The 12,467-nt window shown below is 38.2% G+C and overlaps 1 protein-coding gene across 3 annotated transcripts in view; it reads right to left on the reverse strand.

Annotated features, from left to right (window-relative positions):
- Nucleotides 1-6,401: 6,401 nt before the first annotated feature.
- Nucleotides 6,402-12,467, reverse strand: part of PRKD1 (protein kinase D1) — a 360,252-nt gene continuing 354,186 nt past the window's right edge. For all 3 annotated transcript variants that reach the window (XM_069559447.1, XM_069559446.1, XM_069559448.1), the window contains 2 exons: nt 8,190-8,275; nt 6,402-7,393 (listed from right to left, as the gene is read on the reverse strand). In XM_069559447.1, coding sequence (XP_069415548.1) covers nt 7,175-7,393; nt 8,190-8,275 — 305 coding nt within the window. In that variant the 3' untranslated portion in view covers nt 6,402-7,174. The remainder of the gene's footprint in view (nt 7,394-8,189; nt 8,276-12,467) is intronic.

Consider the following 12,467-nt stretch of genomic DNA (forward strand, 5'->3'; position numbering starts at 1 on the left):
AAGATCTTCATGACCAAGATAATCATGAACGTATGATCACTCACCTAGAGCCAGACATCCTGGAATGTGAAGTCAAGTGGGCCTTAGAAAGCATCACTACCAACAAAGCCAGTGATTCCAGTTGAGCTATTTCAAATCCTGAAAGATGATGCTGTGAAAGTGCTACACTCAGTATGCCAGCAAATTTGGAAAACTCAGCAGTGGCCACAGGACTGGAAAAGGTCAGTTTTCATTCCAATCCCAAAGAAAGGCAATGCCAAAGAATGCTCAAATTACCACACGATTGCACTCATCATCACTAGTAAGGTAATGCTCAAAATTCTCCAAGCCAGGCTTCAGCAATATGTGAACTGTGAACTTCCAGATGTTCAAGCTGGTTTTAGAAAAGACAGAGGAACCAGAGATCAAATTGCCAACATCTGCTGGATCATGGAAAAAGCAAGAGAGTTCCAGAAAAACATATATTTCTGCTTTATTGTCTATGCCAAAGCCTTTGACTGTGTGGATCATCATAAACTGTGGAAAATTCTGAAAGAGATGGGAATACCAGATCACCTGATCTGCCTCTTGAGAAACCTGTAGGCAGGTCAGGAAGCAACAGTTCGAACTGGACATGGAACAACAGACTGGTTCCAAATAGGAAAAGGAGTCCGTCAAGGCTGTATATTGTCACCCTGCTTCTTTAACTTCTATGCAGAGTACATCATGAGAAATGCTGGGCTGGAAGAAGCACAAGCTGGCATCAAGATTGCCGGGAGAAATATCAATAACCTCAGATATGCAGATGACACCACCCTTATGGCAGAAAGTGAAGAGGAACTAAAAAGCCTCTTGATGAAAGTGAAAATGGAGAGTGAAAAAGTTGGCTCCTAACATTCAGAAAATGAAGATCATGGCATCTGGTCCCATCCCTTCATGGGAAATAGATAGGTAAACAGTGGAAACAGTGTCAGACTTTATTTTTTGGGCTCCAAAATTACTGCAGATGGTGACTGCAGCCATGAAATTAAAAGATGCTTACTCCTTGGAAGGAGAGTTGTGACCAACCTAGATAGCATATTCAAAAGCAGAGACATTACTTTGCCAACAAATGTCTGTCTACTCAAGGCTATGGTTTTTCCAGTGGTCGTGTATGGATGTGAGAGTTGGACTGTGAAGAAAACTGAGCGCTGAAGAATTGATGCTTTTGAACTGTGGTGTTGGAGAAGACTCTTGAGAGTCTAGGAAAAGACTCTGATGCTGGGAGGGATTGGGGGCAGGAGGAGAAGGGGACGACAGAGGGCGAGATTGCTGGATGGCATCACTGACTTGATGGACGTGAGTCTGAGTGAACTCCGGGAGTTGGTGATGGACAAGGAGGCCTGGCGTGTTGTGATTCATGGGGTCTTGTAGAGTCGGACACGACTGAGCTACTGAATTGAACTGAGCTGAACTGAATTAGATGTTGGCTAGAATGGAAATGGTATAACTTTATTTGTTTTAGGTTTTGCTGAAGGTGGGAAGGTGAACTTTTTTAAATACAAAGATATTTTGTGGTTATCAAAGCAAGTTTAATTAAGGGCAGCATTCTATCTGAAAAAAGGCAAAAAAAATCAGAAGAGTCAGATATACGGGTTACTCAGCTTTTGAGCAGATTAAAAAACAAATTCTTTCTTTGAACCCGCAAGAAAAGTTCAGAGTTGGGAGAGAATGAAACAAACAAGCCAAAGGAACAAAGGAGCAAAGAAGCTCAACATACTGAAGAAAACCCACAAAACAGCTATCACGAGTGCCAAGTCTTTGTCTTTGGAAAAATTACATGGAACGTTGTCCTCAAGCAGCATGCTGCTGTTAGCTGAAGTTAGTATTAAGGGTTTGAAGGTTCATACAGAGGACACCCCCACCTACTTATCCCTTACTGGGGAGATAGGGAATGTTTTTATTCACTTGAGTACAGGGAGTACATGAGTACATGTTGTTCAGACAATCAGAGCCCAAATTAGGGAGAAATGGATTAAGTGAAAAATTTAAATGAGATGCTTCAATTTCACATATAATTGAAATTTAATTATGTGATGGTTTAGTGGTTCATCATACTCATCACTGACTACTAACCTATACTGTCCTAGATGTGGCATCTAGGAGGCCAGTCTTTAAAAAACAAAAGCAAAAAACAAACACAGAAATGAGCAGACATAAGCAGCTGTGTACTTCAGGGAAGACAGTTTCCAGAGTATTAATCCTGGAAAGTTACTGAACAAACAAAAGCAACAACTATAACTATGACTGAGGGGGAAGGGTAGATGAATCATGATACCAAGTTGCTATGTTAGTTAAAAAAAAGTAATTTGACATGTAAAGGAACAGGAAACTGTGATGCATAGAGAGGATAAAAGAACACTTGATGGAAACTGTCTCCAGTAGGGTAGAAGATGGTAAAGAGGGCCCAGAAATTGGACTTAACAATGGCTTCAAAGTAGCTATTATAAACATGTTCAAGGAACTTAGGGAAACCACATTTACAGAATTGGAAGTATAACAATAACTCACCTGATGGAAAATACTTTTTAGAAAGATAAGCATAATAAAAACCAAAGAGAAAATTTACATTTGGAAAAAATGAAATAAAAAATTCACTGGAGATACCCGACATCATATCTGATTTGGCAGAAAAAAAAAAAAGAATAAGTTAACCTGAAGATAAATCAAAACAGATTACACAATCTGAAGAACAAAAAGAAAATGAAGAAACAAAACCAAAACAGAGTTTGAGAGACCTGTGAGACTCACTACCACATACCAAATTACATGTGAAAGGATACCCAGAGAGGAGAGAGATGAAGGACAGAGAAGTATTTGAAGAAACAATGATGAAAAACTTTTTCCAACTGTAGGAAAAAAAATTATCTACAGATCTAAGCTTAAACTCAAATAGGATGAAAACAAAGAAATCTACACCTAGTGCATCATCCGAAAATGCTGAAAGACAAAGTCAGAATAACAAAAGCAGCAAGACAAAATGCATCACATACAAGGGAGCCACAATATGATTAAAGGTGAGTTTTCATTAGAAACAATCAAGGCTAAAAAGCAGTGGGATGAAAACAAAACAAACCAAAAAAACCCTGTGAAGCAAGAATTCTATATCCACCAAAACTTTCCTTCAAAAATAAAGGTGAGATAAAGGCATCCCAAGATATGCAAAGACTGAGAGCACTTGTTGGTAGCAGACATGCCTTAAAAAACACTCAAGAAAGTCAGTCATTCAGGCAGAAAGGAAATGGCACTAGATAGTACTCTGAATCCATATGAAGAAATAAAGAGCAATGGAAAAGGTAGTTAAATTAAAAAAAAAACCTTTTTTAAAACCTTTCTTCTCTCAACTGACTTAAAGGATAATTGTATGAAATGATTATAAAACAGCATTATTGAGTTGTAACATATAAGTATATAACATATAGGATAGTAACGTCACAAATAAGGGTGGAGGTAATGGAGGTGTATGGGAACACAGTTTGTATATTTCACCAGAATTAAGTTAGTATTGATGTTAACAGGGAGAAGGTGATGGCACCCCACTCCAGTACTCTTGCCTGGAAAATCCCATGGACGGAGGAGCCTGGTAGGCTGCGGTCCATGGGGTCGCGAAGAGTCGGACACAACTGAGCGACTTCCCTTTCACTTTTCACTTTCATGCATTGGAGAAGGAAATGGCAACCCAGTCCAGTGTTCTTGCCTGGAGAATCCCAGGGACGGGGGAGCCTGGTGGGCTGCCATCTATGGGGTCGCACAGAGTCGGACACGACTGAAGTGACTTAGCAGCAGCAGTAGCAGATGTTAATAGACTGTGGTAAGTACAGATGCACATTAGCTCTAGAGTAATCACTAAAAGATAACTTAAAATAAGAAAAATGCAATGAAGGAATTACAATACTATACTAATAATATCTTGCTAACAAGAAAGAAGGTCATTAAAGAGGAGGAGAGGAACACAAGAAGACATGAAATACAAGTCAAATGCATGGTGAAAGGTTAAACAGGGGTTAACAAGGCAAGGGGATGGGGTGGAGAGAACAGTGTTTCAGAGTGAAAAGACTGAAACAAAAGAGCTTGTTCCCTTTTGGCCACAAAAAGCAGTCAAACTTTCTCCATGGGCCTCAGTGTGACTTCAGATGAACCAGTATTTGGTTCTTCAAAGTCAGTCTAAACAGACGGTAAGTAAAATGCAATCACTTCAGAGGTAGTCAAACAACATTAACTGAATAAAGCAATGAGGATACAGGTAACTTTATTATTCTCATTGCTATACTTATTCTACACATGCAATACAATGGCTGACCATGTTTTGTTTTTTTAATTTAAAGTCGCCATGAAAATGAGTATTCACTAAACTCAAAGATCCCTCAGGGCTAACAGACAAATCAACAGCATCACTGATCGAAACTTTTTTCTAGGCACAGTCCTTTTGCTCAGACCAAAAGCAGAAAGAGTGGGTGGTGGGGGTTATTCTAATGGTTCAGGATATATAGAGACGACCAATTTTTATGGCATCCTGAGTGGACTGATAATGTCACTGTTTAAGGAATATTGCCTATGTAATGACAAAGGACACATTCTCCCTGAATCACACTTCGGTTATTTCTCTTATTTTTGTCAGAATCAGAAGATATTTTTGTACTAAAAATGTTGCTCTGCCTCTTATATTAAACCCATGTCATTGAACACTATGATGTACCACTGATGTGAAGTCTGGACAACCACACTGATGATATTTAGCATAAAATGTGGTTGCTACTTCAGTGAAATTGGATGTTTGCAGCATCAGCTGATGGAAGAAAGTGGTGTGACTTTTAATGGCCTGCTATTTTTCTGAGCATTAGCAATTACTTACTCTTTCCTGTGCTTGATGTCACTGAAGAATAAGTTGTCTTGATAGCATGGCCACACAGATATCCTTTTGACATGCTACTCTGAACGTAACAGGAATAGTCATGTTTGTTACAAACTGCTGGAACAGTTGGTAAGGGTGCCCCCCAAAAGGCTGAAACCATTATTCCTCCATAAATATTTTCTACTGTTATCTACTTCACTCCTGAACTTCTTTTCTCAAGTTGCATATTATTCCATATCATTCTATTTTAAAACATTCCTTTTATTCTGACTGAAACATTCTACTGATATTTCTCAGGTTTATGTCCCTAAGATCATTCTTTCTCATCCTATCCTGAAGGACTTGAGTCATTCCAATCAGTTTGCGGCTTTTGAATTTCAGATATATACCTTCAACTCCAGAATTCTTCTCTAAACTCTACACACATATTTAAATATCTTCAGGATATCTCAAAGTTGATGCTTAACATCAAGGAACTTTATATTCAACATATTCAAATGTGATCTCACCCTTCCTAAGGGTGTAAGTCCTTCTGATTAATAGTCCCATCAATCACCCAAGCCAAAAACTAGGATTCACTCTGGATTCCCCTAAATTTTATATTTGACCAGTAACTAAGTTTCATTGATTCCATCTATCAACATCTTTATACATACCTCTCCACCTGGCTCCCTATTTATTACTGCATTTCTTCATGCCCTTATCCCCTGTGTGTTATTACAATCGTTTACCTGGTCTTTTGGCTCATCCCTACCCTGGCTTCAATCCAGACTGTCTTGCTGGCAGTGAGCTTGCTGAGGTTGCTTATCCTTCTGCTTAGAAGTTTGGTGCCCTCTGACTTACACAGAATAAATTCTAAATTCCTTAAAATAATAACAAAATATATAGTGATTAACCATTGGAAAGATGAACTATTCTCCCATTCCTCCAAGTATATATAAAGCTTGTGTCTTAACATACTTTTTAAATACATTCAGCTGGCTCACTACACATAAAATTATTCCAAACATTACCATTTTTTTCTGTGATATAGTTACAGTAATACATGCTAATTCACTGTCATCCTGCTACAAAGAAAAACAGTCTACAAGTATCGACTTTACACACTTGAAGACTGCTAAAGTCTAATACTGGTTTTATTTTCCCCAGGCTACTGAACATTACTTAATTTGGCTTTCACGTGAGAAATTTTCCAGTGTTGATGTGTTACTGCAGTTCACCTCCAAACCTACCTGTTTAAAAAGAAATTAGGGCCATTTTTCTAATCAATCAGGAAGTTACATCGAGATTGCTGTTTGTAATACTCTTATGTCTCCAAGTATTCTGTTTGGTTTTGGTAATTTTTAACTTTTCTATAGGAAACTAGATGACATGCAAGACAGAAAGGTTTCAGTACATTTGGAATCATACTTTTGTGGCTGCAGTGTAGATAAAGCTAAGTTCTAGGCCATAAGATAACCGTGACTCCTACTTGGCCTGAAAACACTAGCGTCGATCACACATGAAAATAATTCAGCCAGATGGACACATATTTTCACAAGAATATTTATTTGTTATTGTTGAAAAATACACAAAGGCAAAAGGTTGCTTAGCTGCTGATTCCCTAAAATACAGCAGGGTATTGTAAGAAAGGGGGAAATACACCTGTTCTATAAATGGCAGTTACATTTCTAAGGCATTGGGGCTTAAGAGTAGTAGGCACACTCAGGCCCATTTACTTGAGTTTAAATATACTGAGGCACAGCAGGCAGGCAAAGGATTTGAAAATATACAGTAAAATTTTTCCATGCACTTGCATCTTAGGATTGCATATTCATCCCCTGATCCCCCCAGCCTCCATCACTCGTTTTTTCTGCATGAGTTCTGGAGTTGTTCATAGAACACTGATAATAATCTACTCTTCAAGAGTTTGCTTATAGTGACAACAATGGGACACACAGAACAGAACTATTTCATGGGCAGGTTCTGTAGACTCTTACCAAATTGAGGCTCCAGTAAGAAAAACACTGATTTGCAAAGGCACAGTGGAGACAGGTTTAATGCATTAAATATAACATGAATCCTTCACAATAACAAGTTTAGTGTTTCAGGGAACTTTTGTTAATACAACACAGTTGGTCACACAAAATACAAATGCTTCTGTTGATTTGTCTTGGCAACTCAGATACATCAACAGTGCTAACAGTTTAACAGCTTTGTTCTCATCTGACAGAAAATAATGGCAGTTCTGCAAGGCAAATGTTAAACCTGACCGTATGTATTTATTAATTCCACAGTGTTTTGACAGATGATAGGGGATGGAACTCAGAGGATGCTGACACGCTCACTGAGGGCCTTCATTTCTGTTTCTTCGGCCTCAGGACTGTCACTGTGGCCTGCGTTTGGATCGATCAGGTGTGTGGGGTACTGTAGCCCCTGTTCGCCTGCGAACTGCTCCCACCTTGAGTCATCGCTCTCGTGGGTGATGTAGCGCTCCCCGATTTTGCATTCCAGCTCTCGTAAATCTAACCAGGTCTGATAATCCTGAGGAAGACATTGCAAAGTGTTACCCCAGATACGACTATAACTCATTAAAGCATTTTTTCTTATGTTATTAGTTCCGACAATATACATGTTACCCTTTTCTCTTCCACTCCAACTGTGCTGTGCTTTCCCTAAGGCACCCTGAAGTAACAGCATCAGCACCAAAGCCATCCTATTTGCCTAAACTTTGCAAATGCATATTGTTTATAGGATATCATGCATCAGAAGGTGTGCAGTTGATATCTGCAGTTAAGCGATGCAGAATGTTGGTGTTCCTTTGAAATTCGATGCCCACAAATAATCCTTCAGTATTTCAGAGGGTTGTTTTTCTAAACTTTAATTTTCAATGTGAAAATTTTTAAAACAATTGAAGAGAACAAACAGATGCATATGCTTTATATCTACCATAAATTTGTTTTACAAGTATTAACTAGGATTTAAATATACAGCTCCCAAATGAGTACAGTGCATGACCAGATGGGCATCTACTTGGATATTTATCAGGATTACACATACAGATGCTTCTGAAATCTGGTTCTCGAAGTTATGTTATGACCCTTCCTTCTTGCATTTTGTGTTTGGGGTGTGTGTGCTGTGGTGTGTTTCTCTTTTATTCAATTTTTCCTGATACAGTTAGAAACTATTAAATCCTAAGAAGTTGCATGCATTTTGGCAAACACACTGATATAATCATACTTTGAAAATATGATACAAGATTTTTTAACATATAGTATCCAGATCTTTAAATATTTAGAAGCTTATTCAACTGAGAAATTATCCAATGATTAATTTTTACCTGTAGCCAAGGGTGACTCAAGGTCTTATCCACACTATAGCGCTTTCTCATTTTCACTTGCAGCAAATTATTGATAAGATCAATGGCTGAAAAGAAATCATTGGTAAAAATAGATGATATATCTGAAATATATATATAATTTATTTATAGTTTATTTCACATCTGCTCTTTCACACAGTTAAATGCAACACAGTGATAACAGACACTAGAACCTGAAGAAAAATCCTCTTGAGAATTCTAAAACCTTGGCCTTAACGTTACTTTGGATCCTAAAAAATGAAACTGAAAATAACTGTAGAGGAAGGCGTATGAGTCTTTGTGAGTATGATGTTAATTCTTTTGGTTTAGTTTTCAATACACTTTTCTGAAGTTGGAGTTTTGTTTAAACATATACCATTTAAAGGTGTTGCACTAATGTCAGGATAAAACTAATATTCAAGAGACAGCATTTACTAATTTTTGTATAAAATGTGTTTAAAGTTTGAATAAACATAATTGGCTTTGTAGTGTTTGAATTAAGTGACAGATATCTGCACATCACATTCAAAAGGAAGAAAATAAAGCACAACATAGACATGACTCATGATCAACTTAAAAAGCCAACGATCCAGGAGGTGAAACACTTATCTCTTTCAATTCGCTTTTAAAATTAACCACTGAGTTACAATTTTATCAGCCTTCACTGTTTCACAGGGAAGACAGGGAAGCAACCTAACAGCAATTCTTCCAAGGAGTCACAATCACAAACCATCCAGCCTTGTACTCAGCCTCTGATGGGGACTTTAACACAGTGTAATTTAGGAAAAAGGTGATTCTTCTAGTTATCTAGTCTACAAAGCATTTTGCCTAGAGTATCATGTGTCAATCGCCTTTCCAAAAACTATGTTTTCAGCCTATACCATTAACTACAGGGAATATGCTATGCACAGGCCTGTACTATAATTAACAGAGTCTCTTTGAAAAATAAGAATAAGTTTCTCATCACTCCCAGGCAAAGGGCTGGAAGCAGTAAAAAGTACATCCTGGAAAGACATCTTGAAAACAAGATCTTGAAGTACTGATGTGACTGATGGAAAACCATTAGTGACTGTTCCCCTAACCAGAGCCTTGAGGGAGTTGCTGAGAAAGGGCGTCACTAGCCGAAAGGCTAAACAAAGTCATGAAAGGCCTGAAGGTTTGACATTGAGGACTGTGCATTCTATATCCCTGATCTGAGATGGTAAAGAACAGATACCTGTAGAGCACGAATAAGGAAGTAGAAGTTAACAATAAAGGCATGCAAGGATTAGGATCTGGGCTTTTGCCTGCGAATGGCATCAGCCCCCTGATCCCCACTTTATTTCTGAGTCTTCTTTTTCTTTAGTCTGCTACAGCACCGCTCCCTTGGGGCGGTTCATTGTTGGGCTGGTCCCGACATTAACAGTTCACTATTTATTAAATTCATTAGCTTATGCTTCCCATTCATTCCGATAGTAACTTCTCATTTCTTTCTTTTCACTAGCATTTTCCTCCCCAAAAGAATTTAGTGAAATCTGCCAAACTAATGGAAACATTCACATTTTGCTAAAGAATACATTCCCTCCCTTAATCTATCCTGGTCATTAAGTTTCTTAAGAGATGGATCTCCCTACCAAATACCTTAAATAGGTATCTGACAAAGATGCAAATTCACTCCTCAACTTCCTCAAGTACCAAGTCCTGAATGAGAAGGCTTTGACCCAATTCCTTGGTCTACATCACTCACTCTGAATGGATCTGAAAACACTTCATTTACAGAAGTCCCTGTAAAATAAAAATAACTTTATTCTATCAGAATGAATCAGAATTCTGTTATCTGGCAAAGAGAAATGATTCTTACAGGCTTTTGGTAATCTAGAATTGTAGCTCTTGATACTAATATTCAAAGTATCTGCTTGCATGGAAGGACTGCAGAATGAAACTGCTAAGAATTTTTTCACTGGAGAAAGTAAATGTAACAACACACATTTAAATGCTGTCTATGCCCTTAGCCTGGAGAAGGAAATGGCAACCCACTCCACTATCCTTGCCTAGAGAATCCCATGGACAGAGGAGCCTGGCAGGCTACAGTCCATGGGGTCACAAGAGTTGGACACGACTTAGCGACTAAACCTGATGCTCTTCCACCCTTGCCTTAGCTAGGATTCCTTAGGAAACACAGTATTTAGTACAATTTCAAATTCCAAGCATGTGTTCTCAGAGAGCTTTTGAAAGTATAGTTCTCTCAGTGAACTGTGTATCGGGCCTGGGCTTTAAAACATCCATCCACATGATTTACTCACTGGTGAGTAAAGTGCACCTTCCATTCTGGCTGCTGTGAAGTCACACAGCAAAAAATGGAGAATAAGGGCAGAAAGGAGAGTGCGTGTGCTCCGGCAAGCATGTCGCAACATTACACTACCCCGGACGCCACAGGGGATAAGGACATGTTATTAATTCACTTCTTCTGCTTTGAATTCTATAATTAGGAAGGTAGGAGTACAGTAACTTGACAGAAAGTCTGGTTTGTGCCCAAATGGGCCCCAACAGTGAACCACACTGCCTAATGGGGAGGGAAGTACTGCCAGAGGAGAAACTCGACGTGTGTGAAGGGAATGAAATATATGAAGATGAAAAAATTGCTCTGCTGAGTGAAGCATGTAATCACAAGTCCGACTACAGCTGCAGTACCCAGCTGACCTGAATAAGCACAGCAAGCCAGTGACAAATACCTCCAAGAGAAAAGACTTTAGGACATAAGGAGGGAATTAGACGGGACACGTGTCTATATACTTGTGTGTGTGTTTGTGCATTTACAAATACATTTTGTGGCTCTTGGCAGCAGGAAACAGAAATAAACATTAAATGATGGACATTAGTTAAATATTGGGAACTTGATATTGCTCAGAAAACAGGCCCATCATTAGTGTTTGAGAGCTCCATTCCACTGGCCACTATTTCTGGAACTCCTAAATCCTTTCCTTTACATTAATTAAGTTTCATATAACCCAACATTAAATGCACCCTCCAAAATACTTTCACTGAGCTCATTTTATAAAAAGACTCTAACGTGTGTGCGTTTTTAAAACATATTCTCTTTATTGACCACATCCATCACGTGTGTGTGTCATTTGTTTATCTGTGTATTCACCAAATCTTCCTTAAGGGACTACTGTTGGCAATGACACTGGCAATAAAAAAGTTAATGATAAAGCTCTGAAAAGCTCCCAAGTGCAAAGGCAATTCCAAAGGCAAAATATGCATACATACAAAATGACAGAATGCACCATTCTAAATCTTTGACTTTTTTTTTATTAATACCCTCCTCAAAGAAAAAGTGCTTTCTTCAGCATTTCTGAAATGTAACTAGCTAGGGTCCTAGTGACTAACTCCAGTGGTCCAAACTACTTCACATGTCAATAATATTTCATGATACCAGTGACGAGAATTATTTTCTCCTATGTTGTGCCCAAAGTGGTCATTTTTACAACTTACCGATACTAATCCTATTTATGTTTTAGATGCAATGGAGAACTTGACTATTCCACACGACAGCTCTTCAGGTCTTCGGGACTGTGATTCACTTTACCCTTGCTCTCTACAGTTCTTTCAGCTGCCCTTCAGCCTCCCCAGTTTCTCTGTGCACCCTAGCTTTTATGTCTACCAGCTGTTCTTGTTCACAGTAGACCAGAATTTTTCTCACAATTAGCTGCCAACTTGATATGAACACATAGGTATTATTCATAAGGCTTAGGATGAAATTTTTCTTTTTTTTTAATTTTCTTTTTTTTTTAAATTTCATATTCATATTCTTAGGTAGTCTTCATAACAAGCATATAAAAGTAGTTATTATTTTACCTCTATTTTATATAAAAGGAAAAACTGGAACTTCAAAAGGTCACAAAATTTGGTCAGACAGTTTTCAGGTAACAGCTGAAGATGAAACCCAGGGGAACGGATTCCAAACCCATGCTCTTAAATACTGTGGCATGCACATCCACGTCATACCATTAACTCATCATTATTAACGGGATGATAATGTAAAAATCTAATTAAATTAAGAAAATTCCAACAATAAACATTAAATTCTTCTTAGTTATGTTTCTACCACACTCCTGTGTACATAACTGCACAGATATAGACAGATTTTTCTATCTCTCTAATCTAATCTATCTTTCTGACTTTAGTTCAACATTTTGGCTTTCAAAGACCATTCTGAATGTGATCCTCTGCCATTGAATGGACTAATCCTCTACCTTTCTACCATTTCCAAACTGAATA

The sequence above is a fragment of the Ovis canadensis genome, chromosome 18 (assembly GCF_042477335.2).
Source record: "Ovis canadensis isolate MfBH-ARS-UI-01 breed Bighorn chromosome 18, ARS-UI_OviCan_v2, whole genome shotgun sequence".
NCBI lineage: Eukaryota > Metazoa > Chordata > Mammalia > Artiodactyla > Bovidae > Ovis > Ovis canadensis.